The 23,562-nt window shown below is 38.5% G+C and overlaps 1 protein-coding gene across 4 annotated transcripts in view; it reads left to right on the forward strand.

The window, feature by feature from the left end:
• Nucleotides 1-1,194: 1,194 nt before the first annotated feature.
• LOC140770521 (uncharacterized) overlaps nucleotides 1,195-23,562 on the forward strand; it is a 30,712-nt gene continuing 8,344 nt past the window's right edge. Inside the window, exons 1-3 of one of the 4 annotated variants that reach the window (XM_073111755.1) lie at nucleotides 1,195-1,417; nucleotides 1,988-2,042; nucleotides 3,719-3,825. In XM_073111755.1, the coding sequence (XP_072967856.1) occupies nucleotides 3,746-3,825 (80 nt within the window). In that variant the 5' untranslated portion in view covers nucleotides 1,195-1,417; nucleotides 1,988-2,042; nucleotides 3,719-3,745. The remainder of the gene's footprint in view (nucleotides 1,418-1,987; nucleotides 2,043-3,718; nucleotides 3,826-23,562) is intronic. The other 3 variants (XM_073111747.1, XM_073111762.1, XM_073111771.1) reach the window with 3 other exon arrangements.

Below are 23,562 nucleotides of genomic sequence, written 5' to 3' on the forward strand. Positions count from 1 at the left end.
GACACCAGTTCCAGTGAATTTGTCGTCTTCTCCACTAAAATAGAGAGCTATTTCATTACTTGCCTTCTTCTCAGTTTAACACAAAGTTGTATTTATACTCTCATTCCAGCTCTTTTCTCTCTCTCTCTCTCTCTCTCTCTCTCTCTCTTCTAACCAACTGCCACAAGCGGACAGGGACGTCTAACAATTCCTCACGTGCTAATCACATGGAAATTAAGGACTCAAATGAAAATAAAAACAAAACAGGACTCAAGTGAAAATAGTTCATCTTTTCCGAAGTCATCTTCAGTTTCTATTGGGCCATCATATTTGTTTACCTGCATATTATGAAGCATGGACATCTCTACTTGGGAGAGGTGCCCGTCTCTGATAAAGACACGTGTCCGATACAGAATCGAAGTATACGGATTTAAAAAAATAAAATAAAAGGGATACTACATGGATTTAGGGGTGAAAACAGATCGGATACGGATCGGATAGTGCTCAACCCATATCCGGGTCTGTATTTTTAGTTCGGATATGGATTCGGATACGGATATTGGACGGATAGAAAAATTTAAAACCATATCCTAACTAAATGGATATGGATAATTTTTGGATAAAGGATCGGATCTTAAATGAATATTGATTAATTTAAAATAATTATAATATTTTATTTAAATATAATTAACACAAAATTATTAAGAATTTTACAACAAATAATTTTTTTGTATGTCAAATATATAAAATTAGAGAAATTAATCTCTATAAATAATATATAACGTATTATTAGTAATAATATAAGCAAACTAAAAACTATAAATCATTTAAAAAAAATATGCGGGTAAATGGATATCCGATATCCGTATCCGAATCTGAAAAATATATCTGACCCGTATCCGAATCCGTATCCGAATTTTTTTCAAAAATTCTACCTCTATCTGAATCCGAAAAATATATCTGACCCGTATCCGAATCCGTATCCGAATCCGTATCCGAATTTTTTTCAAAAATTCTACCCATATCCGAATCCGAATCCAAATCAGATAGAAATTTTTTATCCGAATCCGATCCAAGTTGGGTCGGATAGCGGGTCGGGTCGGAGTTAATCCGACCCATTTTCACCCCTAGCATGGATACGAGGTGGATATTGGGTAGGGTTTGAATTATTTTTCATTAACCCGAATTTAAACCCAAAAGTAAGTATCACACCCTCACCTCTCAGCCCCAATTAGAACACCTCTTATCCCTTAAACACCTCAAGCCCCCTCCGGTCTCGGAGGAGTGCCTCCCTTCGCTCGAGTGGAAGAAGGCGGTGCGGCGACGGCGATCGGCTGAGCAAGTCCAGAGCGACGAGCGGTTGAGCATGACAAGCGCGATGAGCGGCTAAGCACGGCGAGTCTCTCTCTCTCTCTCTCTCTCCGCCCCTCCGCAAGCAGTTATTTTCATTCCTTCGGGGGCTTGAATTTAAGTTTCCAGATAAGGCTTAAATTAAAGTTTTTATTTTTTCCTCTTATTTTTGAAAGCAATAGTTTAAATTTCTTTTGAGATAGGGCTTAATTTCATTTTTTTCCTATTGTTTTCCTTCTCATGAATACGTCTTAGTTCCTGTAGCAAGATGTATGTGTATTTTACAATATTAGATTGCAAACTTTTGTTTTGGATTTATCAATAATTATACATATTTTATTTACTTTATTTTGCCGTGTCCTTGTGTCCATGTCCGTAATTCATTGCCTGCATACTATACATGACTAGTAAATACTAAATAGTAACCTTGTTTTAATAGATTTAAGAGTTTTATCATGTGTATGATGAATTGTGTCAACTTTCTTAGCTTAGGTTAAAATTCTAGTATTTCTCCTCTTTTTTTCCCTCTGCTTGTCATTTTGTTATTTTTGTGGTAGCATGACTATAATTGTTATTTTATGTTTTGTGTTTTCTATTTGTTGTTATAGAAGAAATATCATCTGATGGACCTAAACAACTTTCCTTTTTTATGAAACAGAACAGCCTAAGACTTCAACTCTACAGGATCGAGTCACTATATCTCCTTTATTAAAGTAAGCAATTACCCTCTGAATAGGCTCAAATTTCTACTTGTGGAGATTATTAGTAATTTTTTAATTGACTGTGTATCGTCTTTTCTTTATTTCTTTATTCTGCATTTGGCTATCAATATGACAAGAACTGAAGTTATTCTCTCTGATTGGATATATTGTCTTGTACATTTTCTAATATTTTGGTTGTAATGTTGATTTTGTTTGCATACGTTGTCTTTTGGCCATTTACAAATATTAGTTACTTCATGTTGCATGTTAAAATTGCTTATTATTTACAGGCTAACCATGTTGATTAGCTTGATTCTAACTAGAAGATATCAGCCAGTTATGTCTCCAACCTATTATGGATGAGTACCAAGGATATAAGTTCAACCTAGCGCCTTTGAGAATTTGAGAGTTTTCATATTGTACTTGGAGAATTTGGGGATTTTTCATGTTGTTTGTTTATTGTTGTTGTAGTAGTAGCTATGACATATTTATTATTTTCATAAGTAATGGTTTGAGGCCACAGGCCTTAACAGTTATCCTCCACTATGATCATTTTTAATTACTTACTATTGCCACTAATTTTATCTTCACTATCTTAATATCACGTTTTGATGTTTAATTTACAAGTCTATTCATAGTTGAATTAATTGAAGCTCGTAAATGACTTACAATAGTACATTAGTTTTATATTTGTATTTTCTCTATCCATGTTAGAATTAATGTCAATCTGCAATAGGAGAAACTTAGAGTTTTTCTAATGATGGAGCTTATTTAGTGCATTGTGCATGAACTTATTTAGTGTATGTATTATTTAATGCTGAGACTTTTATTTTTCTAATGATGGAGCCTTTTTAGTGCATTGTGCATGAACTTATTTAGTGTATGTATTATTTAATGCTGAGACTTTTATTTTTCTATGAACTTTTAGAGAACGAATGCAATTTTTACCAATGTTATTTTTGTTAATATATTTACTGTCGTATCTATGTCATATTCATATCTTATTTTTTTAAGAATTTGTTGTATCTCGATATCCTTATCACTATATTTCCATATCATTATCAATATCTGTGCTTGACTCTCCAAAAAAGAACAAGGATTAAGATGAAATACATTCTTAAGATAGGCCTTTGGCAAGATAGAACACTTCTAATTCTAGGAATGCATCTTTTATTTATAGTTTTAGGTTTCTTGTGCTCACCCGTTGCTCATTTCTATATCTTCGAAAATGTATATTTTATGATTAAAATGGATAACCGAGCGTAAAGTTACGATGCTCAAAATTTTTCTTTATATTTTTTGTGTGTATCTTTCTTGTCTAAGGTTCTATTAAGCTCTGTCAATACATTCGTTTCTATTTCATCTCAGCAATGAGCCAATGACATATCATATATATCCAAAATGGACTATTGGTTACAAAGTTTTGTCCTTCCAAACACTTGTGTGGGGCCAAGTCATAAAAATGTTGAAATTTTCAGCAGCTTTATGTTGGAGGAATTTGGTAATTTTTGCAGCTTATAGAGAGGCTGACATTTTAAATAGTTTGGCAGGAGAAATCTAAAACTGTAAATAGTTTGCATCCCATATTAAAGTAATATATTTTATTAAAATGATACTAATTTTTTTTTTAAAAATTTTACTCTCTTGATCTCGACTCTCTTCTAGTGATCGTGTTCTTTTGTCGATAGAAAGAAGATCAGAAGTGAGTTGTAAGGATGGCAGTGGACGATTCCGTTGATTTGCCACTCTTTAATGCTGAGAATTTGCAAAGTAACATGAGATCCATCTATTACAGGTATTTGCCAATCTTATCTGCCAATTTTATGGATCTTTTCAGTAAAGTTCAATGTTTTGATTGATTTTTTTAAATCTTAATTGAGATGAATTAGGGTTTCTTGATTATGTTAGACAGTGAACTTAGATGTGAAGTTGAAGCGAGTAGAATTTATATGTTGTAGGTATTCCCTAATCTTATTCACCAATCCTATAGTTCTTTTTAGTAAAATTCAATATTTTGATCGATTTTTTAAATTCTTAATAGAGATGAATTAGGGTTTTTGATTAGTTTAGGCGGTGAACTTAGATGTGAAGTTGAAGTGAGAAGAATTTATATATTGGTAGAGGATATGTTGTTGTAATTCTTGCTTATGATACAGATTGGACATGACCAATTCCCCTTGAATTGGATTATTTTTGTATTTGTATTGGATAGAAATAAGAAATTCTGGCTGGTGCATTTGAAAGCCAAGAAGGGTTGTTCGAACTCTGCGTTTAAATGCTTGTATAGCGTTCGCACATACTAAGCACTATTTTTGGTTGTTTGGCTGCGGTTGAGTAGCATTCATATGCTCGTTGGTCAAGTTGTTTCGTATTAGAGATTATTTATAGTTTTTGGACGATTTGCTAGTCTCCAAATATGTGGAATAGCAGCCACTTTGAGATTATTGATTATTAGAGCTTTTGTTTTGCATCTACGCTTGAGCTGACCTTCTCCCTCTTTCCTCCCCTTAAGTATCCACCCCGAACTTCCTTCTATGGTCGAGATTAATACTCCATCGTTTTTCCCTTCACTCCAGCGACTAGCCATACTTAGAAGCTCTCTTCTTCTTCTCATCTTGTTCAAGATACTATTCCACTCACCATAGCCATCATCATCTTTCATAATCTTAACCCTAACCACATTACCAACTTCTATCATCCACGTCTATCCTACTATTTCCTGATCTTTGGTTGTTATTTTTCTCGTATCTTTTGATCTACCTACTTGATCAACGAGATTTTGGTTGCGTTGGATTCCTAATTTTCAGAGGAATAATATATCCGAATCTTAGATCATTTCAACTGTTAGAACGATCTCTATTGCCTTCGAAAGTTTCGTGTTTAGTTCTATTCAGAATAGCAACTCAGATTGACAATCATCTTCTTCGATGGCCATTGTAATGATAGGCAACGGAACGATTCCTTCAAGGTCTGGATTTATTGTAAAAAGCAGTTCGCGCAACAGAGGAAAAATATTCACCAAATATTCTCCTGTAGTTAGAAAATTACGAAACGGAGTGGAATCGATCCGTAACTTTCTGATTTACGTTTTTTGTATTTACGCCCTTTGTAGATTCAAACTGCAACTGTGACGAAATTACGGTTTAGTGCAGGTGATGGTGGTGGTGATGGGTGGAGTGGATGTTAGGGTCATAGATGATAGAGATGAAGGTGGATTGGTGATGTTGTTTAAGGGATAAAGACAAAGGGAAAAAAATAGTCGAGATCCCAAAGAAGAGGGAGGACTTGACAGACGAGGGAGATTAGAAGTTAGGAGATACTTTACCAACAGTATAGGTGGTAAGTTGTTGAAGAGGAAGGAGGGAGATTATGGTAGAGAAGATAGAGAGAAGATAGGAGGCAAAATACTAATAATATAATAGCATACTAATTTTGGCTGCCATCCACACCTTTATAGAGACTAGCCAACAAGCTAAAATAATAATTATCAATCCTAATTCTAGTGGACTCTCGCCGAACGCGTTCGAACGCGCCTGATCGCATTCGAACGCACAAAAGACATTCTTTGTCGATGCAAACGCGATGCAGACGTTCGAACACAACTGACTGCGTTGGAACGCGCATTTCACGTTCTCTGTTTTTGTGAACCTGATGTAGCCGTTCGCAAAGCCATTTGAATACGCCCCCAATTGCGTTCGAACGCAATCTACAAAAAATTTATTTTAATAAAAATAATTAACTAATGTAATAAGAAATGACTATAGTTAAGTGTATCATGTAACGAAGTGGTATCAGAGCTAGCTTTCATTGACGCGCATCCGCAATGACACTAACCACTAGATCCGTGGCAGCACGAAGGAGAGAAGAAGGGAAGACATCCACGCATGTGGGAGAGAGGAACTCTACACCATCTGCAGGCATCCAATGGCAAGAGGATCACGCACACAACGCTGCCACCCTTCTGCATGGATCCAGATATGGAAATGCTATCAAAGTCTATTGAAGCTTTGGGACAGATCATCATTCTTGCTCGAACTATTGAAACTTTGAGTCAAACGATCACGCAACAAAATGCCGATTTGTTGCGGGCGATCCGAGAAAGGCCAATCCAAGGACATGAGGTACCAAGATCTTTCACACTAGAACCCCCTATGATGGTTCCACTAGTCGGCCAAGGACGAGAGAGAGACCACGCCTGAGTCGAGGCTAGGTGGGCCTCGCCGGTGAGCGCGGTTTGAAGACGATGAGATCACGATCCCTGGGTTGGGAGGGATGAGAAAGATTGAGAAGCTGATAGAGGACATCGGAGGAATCATTCACGTACGTCTAAAGGAGCACCCATCTCAAATTCGAGATGGAGCAAGATTCGATTCCAACCGCGATACTGGCATCCGTAGACACCGTTTGATTAGAGTTTTCAATTTTTCGAGGTGGAGATCCGGTTGATTGGCTCTATGTGCTGAACAATTTTTTATCTTCCAAGACATAAAGGAGGACCAAAAGGTTCTCCTTGCATCCTTCCATCTCGAGGATGCGGTATTACGGTGGTTTTGGTTGGCTATTACTTAGGCAAATCGAAACGTGGGCAGAGTTTCACTGCGTGGTCTACAAATAGTTCGGATCGTTAGGCTATAAAGACTTTCATGCTAGCAAGCCACAACCAAAGCCGATGCATGCACTTGACAGCTCGGATTACATGCATGCAGTTGGATAGCGGCCACCTTTTCGCATTTCTAATGATGTGAAAATAGCCCATAGGACACTTATGCAAACTCTAACACCTGCTCAGGTGGAGTGACAGGCCAAAGGGTTGTACTTTCGGTGCAACAAGAAGTTCACCCTGGGACACTGTTATGCACGACTGACTAATATGGTAATGCTGATCGATGGATAGTTCGAGGAGGATGTGCACGAGGATGAGGTAGTTGGCGACCATCACTAAAATAAGCAACAACTGGTGACCGAAAAGGAGTTAGACTCGGACGAGATATAAGCAGGCATCTCTTTACATGCCTACCTAGGAGTTGCGACATCGTCGACAACCCTACGGGTGGACGACATCATTAGGAAGCATACTGTTATTGACATGGGGAGTACTCACAACTTCCTAGATGATCTTCTGGTTCTGAAGCAACGATAGGATTGGATGTCACCATTGGCAATGGGACGACGCTCTGAGCTGACAATATTTGTAGTGATATTCAAGTGCGAGTTCATGGGCATTCATTCGTCATGGACTTGTGATACGATCACCTATTTGGCCAAGGCTCGATCTATCCTGATTTTCAGATCTGGACAAGATTTAACACGGAACTTTGAAAATAGATCCCGAAAGATGCAACCGTTGGATCGACATAAAATTTTGATATGTTGTAGCTCCGAAAAAGAGCTTTCTAACAAATCAAGTTTCAAGCGAATCAGACGGTGGGATCTCGAGATATCGTCTGATTAGTAGACGAACGTCAGGAAGTCCGTCTTTGGATCCGTGGATAGAGGCACGAGATCTTTGGTGTTGGTGAAGGTTGGTGGACCGACATTAATGGGGTGGCATCGGTGGGTATGTGGAGGTGGAAGGGTTATGGGTGATGGTAGGGTTAGGGCAAAGTGATAGATAGATTGGAAGAAAGGGGAGGAGTGGGCTGCTCCTAAGGGACTAGGTGATTGGTCGGTCGAGGGGGGTTAAAAGCAGTGTCACTGGGGAACGAGAGAACGGGAGAGAAGAAGACGAAGGAGACGAAGGCAAAATTCAATTAATTCAATAATGATTCCGTGGTTGCCATCCACACCTTTAGAGGCTAGCAAAATAATTCAAAAATGACAATAATTAACCCTAAAACAGTAGATTTTTGCCGATCGCATTTGAACGCGCTCGATCGCGTTTGAACGCACATTTTGCGTTCTTTGTATGTGCAAATGTGATGCAGGCGTTCGCAAGTGCGTTCGAATGCACATTTTGCACTCTCTGCATTTTGCACTTGCATATAGGCGTTCACAAACGCGTTTGAACGCACTCCACCTGCGTTCGAACGTGACATATAAAAAACTTATTTTTCTATGAATTAAACACTAAAATAAAAATAAAAGACACCCTTAAAGTGTATCCATGCTCGAGACGATATTGGTGAAGCCCGAATCATATCGACTTGTATCCAATTACATTCCAGGAAGTAGATGTTGTCTTGGGTACGTAGTGGCTACAGAGCTTAGGGCAAGTCACTTTTGATTTTGGTGAGATGTGCCTTACCTTCAAGCACAACAACAGGAGAGTGCGGCTTGATAGCATTTGATATGAATCGTGCGTTCGCTACCCGATCAAACTCGGATGCTAGAAAGCAGTTCGCGCAGTCGGAGAAAAATAATCTTAGAATATTCTCCCGTAGTCAGAAAATTATAAAACCAGTGGTGGTTGATTCGTAACTTTCTAATCTACGTTTTTGATATTCACGTCTTTTGTAGATTCCGATTGCACCTAGGGCGAAAATACGCAAGACTGGAGTGTAGGTGGTGATGATGAGAAAAGAGGTGATAATGGTGATGGATTGGGTGGCATCGTAGTCCTTTGGTTAGTTTGGTGAGAGCAGCTTGGAAATCTTTATAACTGGAGGGTCCAAATGGGACGCAAATAGCATAATGAACTCCCACATTCGATAGGGCCGAGTTTGATTCGTGGCCTGGTACCATCGGATGGCGGTGTCTTCGAGATGAAAGGATGCTAACAACACCTTTTGACCATTAGGTGTTCTTTGGTACTTGAAGAATTGCTCCGTTCAATAAACCCAATCGAGCGGATTTCCTTCGTTGAAGGGCGGGAAGTTGAGGCTAACAGTCTTTGCACGGACATCGCATTCGTCTTTTTCATGTTGATCGGGCCTTCTTTCCCTTGAGTTTAATTTAGCATCTCTAGGATGGTATTAAGGGGTTGCTAGTTTTTCGTATTCCGCTCACTTATCGTCATCGTGGAGAGGTGGATTTGATGCTTGGTCGTGGTGAAAAGCCTGCGGTGGTACGTTGCACCTTTTGGGTGGCGTAAGCAGCAAGGGCTCCCAGCCCCTGGCATGACCACCCATGGGATCTTCATGATCTTCCTCCCGCTTGGTATGGAATGGTGGAGGTGGTGTCCCTTAGCAAAAATGTGGTTCCATCAATGGTGCAGCCTGGGCTCAAGTAGGGAACTCGATCGCCGCTGTACCTCTTGGTGCGCCTAATAGAACTTAAGTCATGACTTCCATTGATGCTTGCATGGCTCGATGTGTCTCTATTATATCTGCGAACATCTTGATCAGATCTGTGTTGACCGTGGAGGTCGTTGGAGAAGTCCCGACCGGTGTGTTTGGGTTGGCCTTCGATTTGATAATCTTCGTGGCCTCTTCTCAGCGGAGGTGCCTTCATTGGGTCTTGATGTCATAGGTCTGGTTGTTGGCATGGTGTCTGAGGAACGGTGGCTCTGATACTACTTGATATGAATCGTTCGTCCACTACCTGATCGAACTAGGATGCAGGAAAGCAGTCTGCGTAGTCGGAGGAAAATAATCTCAGAATATTCTCTTATCATCAGAAAATTATGAAACCAGTGGTGGTCGATTCGTAACTTTTTGATCTATGTTTTTGGTATTCATGTCTTTTATAGATTTTGACTGCACATGAGGCGAAAATACGCAAGACTGTGGTTTAGATGGTGATGAGAAAATAGGGGTGATAATGGTGATGGATTGGGTGGCACGTGGTGTTGATAGGATAAGGAGAAGGGGGGAGAAGTTGGTTGAGATCCCAAGAAGGAGGGAGGATTTGACAATCGAGGGGGATTAGAGGTAACCGGCGACGAGATGGCACATGGCTAGGCTTGAACAAGGAGGGAGAAGAATTAGGGTAGAGAAGGAAAGGAAGGGAAGGAAAATCAATATTCATTCATAATCCTCTTTTAGGTTGCCATCCACATCTTAAGAGGTTAACCTAACCAACCAAAATAACAAATAATAATCCTAGAAGCAATGAATTCTATCTGATTGTGTTCGAACGCGCAATTCGCATTCACTATCGATGCGAACATATGTAGGCGTTGCACGCATGCGTTTGAACGGGATAGAGCGCGTTCGAATGCACAAATTGCATTCTTAATCGATGCGAACATTTGTAGGCTTTTGTAAAGGGGGTTTGAAGCCAATCTTCCCGCGTTCGAACGCGACATCTAGAATTCTTATTTTTCTGAAGAAACAACTAAAAAAAATAAGAAATAGATCTCATAGGTTATATCCATACTCGAGATGACTCAATGTGGTTCGATTCACATCATTTCACCATGCTTTCGCTCACTTTGCCCTTAAAGTGCAAATTCAGGATAACGGTCCATCAATGTTGCCTCGGATTCCCATGTGGCTTGCTTCTATGTCTCACCGACCTAACTTACCAACACCTCTGTGATTATGCGTCCTTAAGGTCTGACCCTCCTTTGTGCTAAGATCTTCTCTGGAGCGAGCTCAATTACCTCTGATTTGAGCTTGGGTAGTTCTGCCGCAACTTGCTCAACTGGATCAACTTGGCCTCTCAAGTTAGATACATGGAAGACCGGGTGAACTTAGGACGATTTGGGTAGATCCAGCTTATATGTAATCGCTCTCACCTTCCCTTGAATATGAAATGGACCAAAGAAGTGATGTGCTAGCTTTTGGTTCTGAATTGTTCGTACCAAGATTTGCTGGTATGGTTGGAGTTGAACATAGACCCAATCGCCAACTTTATAGCTTTTTTCCTGGTGTTTGCGATCATGCACTTGCTTCATTTAGTTCTATGCAACTGCTAGGTGAAGCTTGAGTTGCTTGGGTACTTCATCCTGTTCCATTAGCACCCGATCTATGTTGGTATGGTCAGGTATGCTCGGTCAGTCATAGGAGCACAATGTTAGGGGCGCGCGCCCATGGACAGCCTTAAAGAGAGTCATCCCAATAGCGGTGTAGTAAGCCGTGTTGTATGAGTACTCCGCCCATGGTAGGTAAGCTAGCCATCTCTTCGGTTGCTCACTGGCGAAGCATCACAAATATTGATCGAGGCAGTGATTAATGACTTCGGATTCCTCGTCAGTTTGTGGATGATACGCTGAGCTTATTTTCAGTTCAGTACCTTGTTGTTTGAAGTACTCTTGCCAAAAGTGACGCATAAAGATCGGATCACGGTTTGAAATTATTGACCTCAGCATTTCATGAAACCGAGCTATTTCCTTCACATAAATTTCTGCTACTTTCTTTGTAGTGTACGTGTGCGCTAGAGCTAAAAAGTGCGCACTCTTCGTCAACCGGTCGACCACCACCATTATCACCATATGTCCTTTGACCTGGGGAAGCCCTTCAATAAAATCCATCGTCACATCTTTCCAAATTTGCTTTGGAATTGGTAGGGGTTGCAGCAGCCCCGTTGGTTTCGTCGAGTCCCTTTGGTGCGTTGACAGATTTCACATGCTTGAACATAGGACAACACTTCTTTTTCCAATCCTGCCCGTACACAATTTTGTCAATCTCTTATTGGTTATGAAAGTTCCCTCGTGCCTTGCCATAGGAATGTCGTGGAAGTGGCGAATCAAAGTCACTCGCAGTTCGGGTTTGGCCGATACTCATACTCGCCCTCGATCTAGTAGTAGACCGTCATTCACTTCTAATCTGGGATAGCTAGATTATTCTTCCTCTACCTTTTTCATGAGTTCCCTCATCTCTAGATCTTCCAAACATGCAGCTTTAATCTTTGAAAGGAAAGGAAAGATCGGGATAGAAATTATGACTAAGTCGGCTGATTCGGGTTGCTGCGATAGTGCATCGGCGACCCAATTCTCAGTTTCCTTCTTGTACACCAATTAGTAGTCGTAGCCTAACAACTTTGTCACCTACTGCTGCTGTGCTGGAGTGTGAATCTGTTGCCCAAGGAAGTAAGGAAGACTTAACTGGTCGGTATGCACCACGAATGGCTGCCCTATGAGGTATGGTCTCTATTTGGTGACGGCGTGAATAATGGCTAGTATCTCTTGCTCATATGTAGACATCATCTGGTTCTTCATCGTCAACGCCTTGCTTATGTACGCCATCGGCCTCCCTTCTTGCATAAGGACAACCCCAATTCATTCCACCAGAAAAGATTTGGTGAAATCGGGTAATGCTAAGACTGGAGCTATGGTCATTGCTTTCTTCAACTCTTCAAAGGCTTTCGTTGTTGCCTCGGTCCATTGAAACTCCCCTTTCTTCAATAGTGATGTCAAAGGGGCGGCGATCTTGTCGTAGTTGGCAACAAATCGGCGGTAATAGCCCGTCAATCCAACGAATCCCTGTAATTCTTTCAGTGTCTTTGGGATTTGCCATTGCACCATGTTTTGCACTTTGGAGGGATCGACTTCCACTTTCGCCGCTGATATGATGTGGCTGAGATACTCCAGTATCGGCTGGCCCCATAAACATTTGGACTCCTTCACCTTCAGCTCATTGTCTTTCAAAATCTACAATACTTTGCGAAGGTGAACAAGATACTCCCTCCATGAACGCCTATACACAAGGATGTCGTCGAAGAAGACAAGTATAAACCGCCTTAATAGCACCCTAAAGATGTCATCCATCAACTCTTGGAAGGTGGAGGGAGCATTAGTGAGTCCAAAAGGCATGATCTTGAACTCATAATGCTCGTCATATGTGTTAAATGCGGTCTCGTGCACATTCTCAGGTCTCACGCAGATTTGGTGGTAGCCGGCTCGCAAGTCTAACTTGCTGAAGTAGGAGGCCCACAAGAGCTCATCTAAGAGTTTTTCAATGACAGGGATGGGATACCTATCCTTCACTGTGATGGCATTGAGTGCACGGTTGTCCACGCAAAATCAGCATGTTCTGTCCTTCTTTCGCGCTAGAAGCACCGGTCATGAGTACGAGCTTTGACTCGGTTAGATGATTCCGTTGTCCAACGTTTCCTTAACAAGCCTTGTAATCCCTTTTGCACAAAAGGGTACCGGTAACGTTAGTCGGTTCAGCTCTGAGAGTAATCTCAATGTGGTGGTCTTGGGGTTGAGTCGGTGGTATGCCGCGTGGTTCTTTAAACACCTCGCGATATTCCTTTAGTAAGGCGGACAGATCAGCGGGTACTTCTTTTTTCTTTGTATGTCTACTTGACTTTGGATTAATTGCATTAGAAGTTTATAGCATCCAGCCTTTGGCAATCCCACCATCGGCTGAAGTTGGGCTCCAAGTTCTGGTCGAATTTTGTCTAACCGCACTCGTTTGCCACTTCGTTTGAAGCCCATTCACATTTCCAAGAAGTCAAAGGTCACCGGATCCAAACTTTGCATCCATTGTGTTCCCAATACAATGTCAGCCCATCGTGAGGCCAATGGGTGAAGATCTAAGGTGAAGGAATTGCCTTAAATCTTCAAAAGAACTCCTCAGCATACGTTGTTCGTCCGGAGCATTGTGCCGTCTCTACAAAGCTACATCGAATCCGGAGGTAGCATCTATAGCCATTTCTATTTTCTTGACCACACGCTCATCCATGAAGTTGTGGGTACTTTCGGTGTTGATGAGGATCCTCACTGTTTGATTCTTCACGGTGCAATTGATCGAAAGCATCCTAGGTGTATTAGCGCCAGTATAGGCATGCATGGATATCTCGGCATGGATCTCCTTGCTGCTTTCCAAGGCTTCCGAATCTTCTGCCAAGTCCTCCAGTTCATCTTCCACCATTTCCTCTTTCTCCACAACCTTTGCTTCATCCAACACCATCACCATGGACGCCGGTCCGGCATATTTGTGCTTAGGAGTGAATCACTCATTACAACAAATACACAGCCCTTTTGCTTTTCTTTCTTTAACTTGGGCTAGGGTAAGTCTTCTCATGGTAGTTCGGGGAGGTCCCCTCATCTCTGGTTGTGGTCGTGTAGGCAATCTTGCACCTGCTGTTCTTGGTGGAGCTACTGACACATGATCTGTGGTTGCGGTTTGCCGAGGCACTCTCTAAACTCCATGGTGCTCCGGCCCCCTGTTGCAAATGCCTTAAGCAATGTGGTTGGTCGAGTAGCCCCGTACTGAATGTCCCGCTTAAGGCCACTAATGAATGTGCTCTTGAGTTGGAAATCTAACCAGCCGCGCACTCGATTACTAACACGCTTGAACTCCTCTTGATAGGCTCTCACCGTAGTCCTTTGGGTTAGCTTGGTGAGAGCAGCTTGAAAATCTTTATAATTGGAGGGTCCAAATTGGATGCAAATAGTATTAGCGAAATCCTCCCACGTTTGATAGGGCTGAGTTCGATTCGTGGCCTGGTTGGTACCATCGGATGGTAGTGTCTTTGAGATGAAAGGATGCTAACAACACCTTTTGTGCATTAGGTGTTCTTTGGTACTCGAAGAATTGCTCTGCTCGATAAACCCAATTGAGCGGATCTCCTTCGTCAAAGGATGGAAAGTTGAGGCGAATAGTCCCTGCACGGACGTCGCATTCTTCTTCTTCATGTTGATTGGGCCTTCTTTCCCTTGGGTTTAATTTAGCATCCCTAGGATAGTATCGAGGGGTCGCTGGTTTTTCGTGTTCTGCCCACTCGTCATCGTCATCGTGCAGAGGTGGATTCGGTGCTTGGTCACGGTGAAAAGCTTGCTGGCATGACCACCCATGGGATCTTCATGATCTTCCTCCCAACTGGTACGAAATGGTGGAGACGGTAATGACAGGTGATAGTGGTGATGAGAAAAGAGGGATGATAATGGTGATGGATTCGAGCGCAGTTGAGGGGCATTCGAGTGATTGTTGGTTACATTGTTTCATATTAGGGTTTGTTTATAGTTTTTGGACGATTAGCTAGCCTCCAAATATGTGGAATAGCAGCCATTTTGAAATTATAATTATTGGAGCTTTTGTTTTGTATCTAGGCTTGAGTTGACTGTCTCCTTTCCACTTCCTCCTCTTCGGTGTCTACTTCGAGCTTTCTTTAATGGCCGAGGTTAATCCCTCGTTACTTCTCTCTCCTCACTCTAGCGACTAGCCATACCTAGAACCTCCTTTCTTTCCCCTCATCTTGTTCAATATACTATTCCACCCATCATAGCCATCATTATTTTTCATAATCCTAACCCTAACCACATCACTAATTTTCATCATACATGTCTATCTTGCTATCTCAAGATCTTTGGTCATTATTTTTCCTATGTCTTTTGATCTACCTACCTAATCAATAAGATTTTAGTTCCATTGGATTCCTAACTTTTAGAGGAACAACATGTCCAAATATCAAATCATTTCAACAGTTAGATCGATTCCTATTGTCTTCAAAAGTTTTGTGTTTAGTTTTGTCTAAAATAGTAACTTGAATCGACTATCATTTTCCTTGAGAGGGATTGCAACATATGTATCATTTGAAGTAGGTTTGATTTTAGAACCAAAGGTTTACGGACAAAGGAGTCAAAAGTTTTGCTTTTTCAGTGGTTGGTAGATCTAGTTATATGGTAGGAATCATGAAGTAGAATGGGCAAAAATAACGTATAACTTGAAGGGAAAGGTTTAGGGATCAAATGAGAACATCATCTGGGACTTTATAGATGCCTCCCTTTGATGAAGGCTTGCATACTTCCAAAAATCCTCCTTTTAGGCATTTTTATTGTACAAGTAAATAAAAGAAAACAAGGCTCTTAAAAAAAAGAGATAATTTATGAGGTTTTCTTTGGAATGGTGATATCCTTAGTCTTGTTTGATGGAGACATCCTGAATGACGATTTGCAACCTATTTTATCATTTTGTGTGGTGTTTATCCTTATAGATTCTTACAAGTTGAGCCTTTGATACACTTGTCAAGAGAAAATTCATTCAGGTTAGTGGGGCCTGTGAAATACCCATCACCGAACACATATGCTCCTCACGTAGATAGAACTCACATAGTACTCACGTGATCTGTTAGTCAAACATTTTAGCAAGGTATCCAAAATAATAAACCAAAATTTAGCAAAATTAATTCAACAAGAATCTAAATTTACCACAGACCGTGATAAACTTGTAAAATATATGTCCATAACATATCTGATAGAAGATTAATACCTATGTAGGGGCAACATAACTAATGAAGCATGGATACAAACATGGGACGCTGACATGACACAATATGGACAGAGCGACACGACAAAATAAATAAATAAATAAATAAATCTATATATATATATATATTATTGATACATTTGAAGTAAAAGTTGGCAATCTAATATTATTAAATACACATACATCAAGCTATAAAAACTATCTATCATTTAAAGAACTAAAAAGTATACATCAAGCTGTAGGAACTAATTTAAAGATAAGAACAAATTGAAGGACAATCAAAAGTGTACAAAATTCTAAAAAGGCATCAAATTATCATTACAAGCCCCAAAAGTGTAAAACATGTCCAACTATCCAAGTAATTGAGTTCCATAAAAGTTTAAAAGTTAACAATCATTATAAAATAGCAACATAAGGTAGATCATTCATCTTTAGCGTGCTCATTGCCTTCATCAATAAACATTAGTCTCCAAATCCGGTTCATCAATTGCGAGCTCAGCAAACTCTAACATTCCTGCACCATTAAAGTTATTATAAGAATCTTCTCCGACATCCCACATCTTGGTCTCCTCACTCAAATAATCTGGAGACCTTCTTGATAGAAGACGAATATTAGTATGCACATATACCAAATCTTCAGCTCTTTTTGGAGTTATCTTATTCTTTTTCAATGAATGGATGAAAGAACAGGTGCTTCAATTCCTCTCACAACCTAAAGAAGAGCAAGGTTGCCCAAGTAACTTAAGTGCTAAATTATAAAGAATAGGAGTAGAAGCACCATGAGCAGCCCACCACATGTTTGGATCATACTGAGCAAAAATTTGCTTGATGTGGAGGAAATGACCTTTTTAAGTATTTATTTCTCATATTAGAAGTTTCCAAATTTCTATGCGGTGGTACACGATTTGGATCCTCTTGAATCCATGATGAGCTATAATATCTATTAATATAATCATCTAATTAGTAAACAATAGCAATGAAAGAACAATAAAATATTTAATCATAAGAAAGTGGACTATAGAAATTAAATTAATTTTGGATTTAAAAAATGTGCTAAGCAATGTAGTGGTGTATTGCTTTTGTCCCATCTATCTACTAGGATCTGTGCACCATTGAATAAAAAATAAATACCTCACCTTCCTTCTTGTTTTCATGCATAAGTATGACTCTCTTCACCTTTTCAATTATTGTATCTCACATTTCATATATCAAACATAAGCATGGTTTATCTGTGTCTGCAACTCATAGCATACTGTATATAGGCTCTATGAAGGTAAGTACATATTCAATTTTATCTCACCAAACATCATTAAAGACTTTATCTTTGACAAATTGTGTTTTGCCAATATAATCTTCTCCGTAAAAACTCCATTTATCACTGATTACGATTGATTGAAGACTCTTCTTGATCTTTCTAAATGTTTTCAACATTATAATTAGTGAAGCAAAGTGAGTCTCTGCAATAGCGAGCAATTTTAAGTTGACAAATTCATTAAAGATAGCCAACCTCATTGAATGTTGCATGATGAAATTTTTTATGCACATTACATCCCCTGCAATTACTGAAATCCAGCTACACTCATCAAACACAATCTCATTTGTCTTAGTGTTTTTTGTTACACATATGTTCTTCAAAGCTAGGTTGAGAGTATGAACTACACATGGAGTCCAAAAAATGTGAGAAAACCTTGATTCAAGAAGCATCCCTGTTGCCTTACAAATAAGTGCATTATCCGTAACCACTTGGACTACATTATGAGGCTCAACCTCTTCAATGATTTTAATGATCAAATTAGAAATAAAAAATTTGTCTTTATATTCTCCTTTACAATTTCACAGCCTTCAAGAATATAGGGCCACTCTCAGTCACTGCAAAAAAAATTTTATAAGCGGTCTCCTCTATACATCAGTCCAACCATCATATACAATACTCAGCCCTTTCTCCCTCCATGTGCTTCTAATAGGGTTTAGCAACATTTTAATATTTGCTTTCTCTTATTGAAGTAGTGTCGTTCTCAACATATTGTAGCCAAGGGGCACAAAGTTAGAAATATTATTATTTACTGCAAATTGAAAAACTCTAACATAGTGAGGGTTCCTTGCCAGATGAAAAGGCAACCCAGTTGAATAAAACATTCTTGCAATCTCACAATATAATTGATTGCGAGTATCAAAATTAAATGACTTCTCAATAGGTGCTATTTCTGTTGCTCTTTTTTTTTCCTTGATGTCCCTCCTATATCAAAACCTACACGTCCAACTGAACTACTAGAAGATGCCATTTGTCCAAATTTTGGCAAAGGAATTTATTTAAGCATCAAATTTTTAATTCTCAACTCGGCCATATCAACAACCCTTTTCATTTCCATAACACGTTCACTACTCACTTTTGGACAACCTCTAATTCCATTCCCACTAATTTTTAGCAAATGAGCATTTACTCTATAATATGATCTTTTATAGACTTGTTGATAATAATTGCATCTAAAATTATGATTTCCTCCACCTTCTTTCAATTTCTCCATCTTAGTAACATATCTCCACAAAGGAGCATTATTATCCACAGAAGAAACATATTTTGACTAGAATCAGGATTATGTTTAGTATTCATTTTCCTTCAACCACAGTAAACTACATTAGTAGAGAGATATGTATTAGCAGATTAATACTAATTAGAATTAAAGTAACTAACAGTTTATCATACTAACTAGAATTAAAATAACTAATAGAAATTAAATTAACTAACAGTTTATTACATTAATTAGAATTAAAATAACCAATAGAAATTTAAATTTAAGATTAAGCCCTCTCACTACTCTTAGAGAGAGAGAGACAGCGAGAGAGAATGAGAGAGAGAAAGAGAGAGAACTTGTCGTCCTCGCCGTGCTCAGCCTGTTGCGCTCGCTCAGCAGCTCGTCGGCCATCGCGCTCGTCGCCTTGTTTTGTCGCTTAGCAGCTCTGCTCGGCTTTTAGGGCTTCGATCGTCTCAGCAGTGAGATGTGAGATCGGGGATAAAGGGCTGGGTGAGATTTAGTTATTTCTTATTGAGTTTAGATCCAGGTTAACAAAATTTGACCCAACTCGATTACGCTTGTGTCTTGCCCGTGTTCGATTTCTTTTTAGTTATGGATATTCCGGACATGTGTCAGACACACGGTGCTTCATTGAACATAACTTATACAGAAAATTAAATAACAAATCTAGCTAGTCCTTGCCTGCTTCTCCATGACCTCAATCACATTTATTAATCTAAAAAAAATATTCCACTAAAGGGTGGTGAGCATAAAGCCCGTCAAGTATATTCTTATATAATATAAGAACAATATAATACAAAATGCAATAACATAAATCATGCTTAAATGACAATGTATTAAGCTCATAAGTTTAATAACAAAGCTTCATCGATAAAATAAGATCATTACTCACGGCAATATCACATGCTCTCCCAAGGCCTCCATATCATAATAAATAACATCAAAGCTGTCAAAGCCTTAATTGAGGAGGAATATGCATCTAGTAGTGATGTCGCTTGTACATGCCTGGCAATGCTGCATATGACTGGTTTTCTATGACTTCAGATTTAGGGGCTTAGTCGTAAGCCCATCCCCACAAGCGTCACCGCACCCTGTGCGAGAAATCACGAGCCCCTTGCTCGAAAAGATGTTGTAACTCTGCGTTATCGGTAGGGGTGTAAACGAGCCGAGCTTGAGTGAGCCGGTTGCTGCTCAGGCTCGGCTCGAAATTAATTTTGAGCTTCTTTATTGGGCTCAGGCTCGGCTCGCCTTGATCGAGCCCGAGCCGAGCCCGAGTCTGAAACAAGCCTATTATCAAGCCTTACTTCGAGTCGAGCTGGCTCGAGCCCAAGCCAAGCCAATTCGAGCCCAAGCCGAGCCACAACATATTTAAAGTGAAAAAAAAGCCGAAATTGAATAACAAATTTTATCTGTAAATAAAATAAAAGCCAACCAAATTGACTATAAAATTTAAAATTAATCAGTGATTAGCAACCACACCCATTTCAAAATTTTTACCGGTAAATATAATAAAAGTCAACCAAATGAACTTAACTTAAAGTATACAAAACATTACTAACCAAATTATCATACCAATTGCAAAATATTAACATAGTACCATTCATCAAAATTTGGCTCAAAGCAATCACACCAATTTCAAAAATTTTACTAGTAAATATAAGAAAAGCCAACCAAATGAATTTAACTTAAATTATACAAAACTTTACTAAAGCCAACCAAATTATCACACCAATTGTAAAATATTAACATATGATAATTCATCGAAATTTGGCTTAAAATAAATCCAAATTTTGACATGACATCCAAATCATAAGTCTATCACTTGCTAAATATTACAATATAAAGTACTTAACTTATATCTTGCCAAATATTACAATAAAATCTGATAACATGCCAAATATTACAACTAAATTTATTTGGCACTCTCAAGTTCAACACTAAAAAGAAGCTTCATCCTATAACTGCAAAAAAAAAGGAAATAAGTTAATTGTAGCTTAAACATCATTGCAACTAGTATAAACAAACAATGATAGGAAAATTCAAAAAATTCAGTTGTTAATTGGTATGCCATGATCACTGAACATATAAAAAGAAAAGATCTTAGTTTGGCCTAATGGTTGGCACATATACTTACAATCATTATTTATGCACAAGAAACTAAGAAATATGTATAATCTAAATGTTCAGTGATCATGGCATACCAATTAAGTCAAATAATACTTTTTAATATATCCTTGCCTCTTCTATCATCTATGCAAATGAAAATGCTATACAAATGGAAAAGACATACAATATATAATACCTAAAGATCAAACTACATTTGGAATCCTCACAAACACATTATCCATCGCCGATACTTAAAGAAAATAAGATTATAAAAAAGAAGTTAGCAATAGTTTATAAAAGCATAAAATGAGAAAAATTTATTATGAGAAGTATAGTACACACCCTAGAGGAGCTGATTTGTTTTTTTGATGATCTAATCCAATTTTCTCCACATATCAAAGTCTCCACTGTCTCGGAAGACAAAGAGCTTCGAAAATCATTTAGAACTCTACCGCCGGCGCTAAAAGCTGATTCAGATGCAACAGTGGTAATAGGAACAGAAAGGATATCTCGAGCCATCTTGGAAGGAATAGGAAATTTCAACATGTTTAGTCTCCACCATTCTCGAGCATCAAACTTGTCAATCAAACTTGTAGTCTGCTCTAAGTATATTTCTAATTCAGATTTCAGAGGTTCAACTGCATTTGTTGATTCCAAAAAATTTTTAAACTCTGCTTGACTTTCTGATCCTTTAGCACTAATCAAGTCATCACTCTTATCAAGTTGAGATCTATCATTCATTCCATTATTTTCACCTGATGCATTCTCAAGTTCATATGATTAAAAAATAGTATACAACACTCTATGGACCCTTTGCATGTTTATTTGAGTTTCTGCAAAGCAATATATTTTTGGAAAACAAAAGTTAATAAGCTTCATTTTGTATTGGGGATCTAATACGCCATTGCCAATAACATATCACATTCTTCCTAATACTTATCAAATTTCTTTCTCATTTCTATAGCCATATCCTTTAAAAAGTAGAATTCACTTTCACATCCTTTATTTAAAGCTTCTTTCACTTTCCATAAATCAATCAAAAATAGATTTGCAGTAGGATATGAACTTCCTGATATAATTTGAGTAACATCATAAAATTTTTTCAAAAATTCACAGACTTTTGCAGCTTTAAACCAATCATCTTCTGAAGGTAGTCATTTGTAATTTGCATCTCTCGTTGCATATTGTTCAAAAACTTTTTGTTACACAAAAGCATGCTCTAACATAACATATGTAGAATTCCAACGAATTGCAACATCCAAAGCTAAACCCTTAGAAGTAGGAACAGAGAGTTGTCTTGTAATTTCACCAAACTTATACATACGCAAAGGACTCTTTTTTAAGTAACACTGTATCTAATATTTTCAATGACATCTTGAATGACATGGATCCCATCTTGAACAACTAGATTTAAAATGTGAGTACAACATCTAACATGAAAAATAAGCCCCTTGAAGCACAATTTATCTCTAACTTGAAAGTTATTTATAATAGTCTTAGCAGCAACATCATTGGCGGAGGCATTGTCTAAGGTAATAGTTGATACTTTATCCTCTATTCCCCAAGTAATTAAACAATCAATAATAGTATATGAAATAACAACTCCAGTGTGTGGAGGTTCTAATTGACAAAAGTTGATAATGCGTTTTTGTAAAGTCCAATCAGAATCAACAAAATGAGCAGTCAAAGACATATACCCAATATTTTGATTTGAGGTCCACAAATCTGAAGTCAAACTAATTCTATTAGTTCCTTTCAAAAGCAATTTCATTTCTTCTTTTGCAGATTCATATACTTTCATGACATCACTTCTCATTGTGTTTTTAGAAATCCGTTTATAACGTGGATTAAAAACTTTCAGAAGAATATTGAACCATGTATGCTCAACCATATTAAAAGGATACTCATGTACCATCATCACTTCTCATATTAAAAGGATGCTCAACCATATTAAAAGGATATTGATTTCGAGCCTCTTTGAGCAGCTCAGGCTCGGCTCAGCTCTGACCGAGCCGAGCTGGACTCGAGCTCCAGTCGAGCCGAGCCTGAGCTGCTCGACAAGCTTGACACCCCTGGTTATCGGGTACCACTAGAACTATAAACTCTGTCTCACAATCATCATTTTCAATATTAGCAAGTGTTTGACCTCCATATTCGGCAGTAACCATGCCTGCTCAAACTTGGCGTATAGTTTACTAGTCCTGCTAGGACTAATGATCTTAGGCGTAGACATATATATATATATACACTACCACTAACCCTAGTTGAGTGAGTACAAATGTACTACCGAGGTGGGATCTAATTACTTGGTGATACGTGTACATGGTGCAATGTCTAATGCACATAGCATGATCATCATATCTAAAGCGCATACAATATGCAAACATGTATATAGTCCTCATGAAATAATAATACATAAGTTTTATATATAACACATGAATATGGATGTCATAATATTATTACAAAATTAAAATACTAGCATCATTGTCTAATGTTTATACTATCTTTAGATTATAGAGGAGTTGCTTGAAATAACTCTTAATTATTTGCTTTCCTCTGCTTTATGAAAATTCTCTAATGCAAATCTAGTATGAATGCAATGTTTTGGGAAACAATCGACCCAAACAAGTAACTAAAAAAAAATATAGTAAGCAATAACTGATAAATAGTTAACTGATTAAAAGGATCACTACTAGATGGAAGGAGAGAAAAACACTCAGATAAGACAGTAGCTTTCTCAACTCTCAAATAGGTACGTTGATAGTAGAAAGGACTAAAATATGGTGTAATGAAAGATTTTAGGGTTTAGGTTTACCAATAAATGGAATAGTAGTGCTTTTATTTTGAAACCAAGTC

Source organism: Typha angustifolia, chromosome 2 (genome assembly GCF_048772165.1).
Source record: "Typha angustifolia cultivar Huaian chromosome 2, ASM4877216v1, whole genome shotgun sequence".
Taxonomy (NCBI): domain Eukaryota; kingdom Viridiplantae; phylum Streptophyta; class Magnoliopsida; order Poales; family Typhaceae; genus Typha; species Typha angustifolia.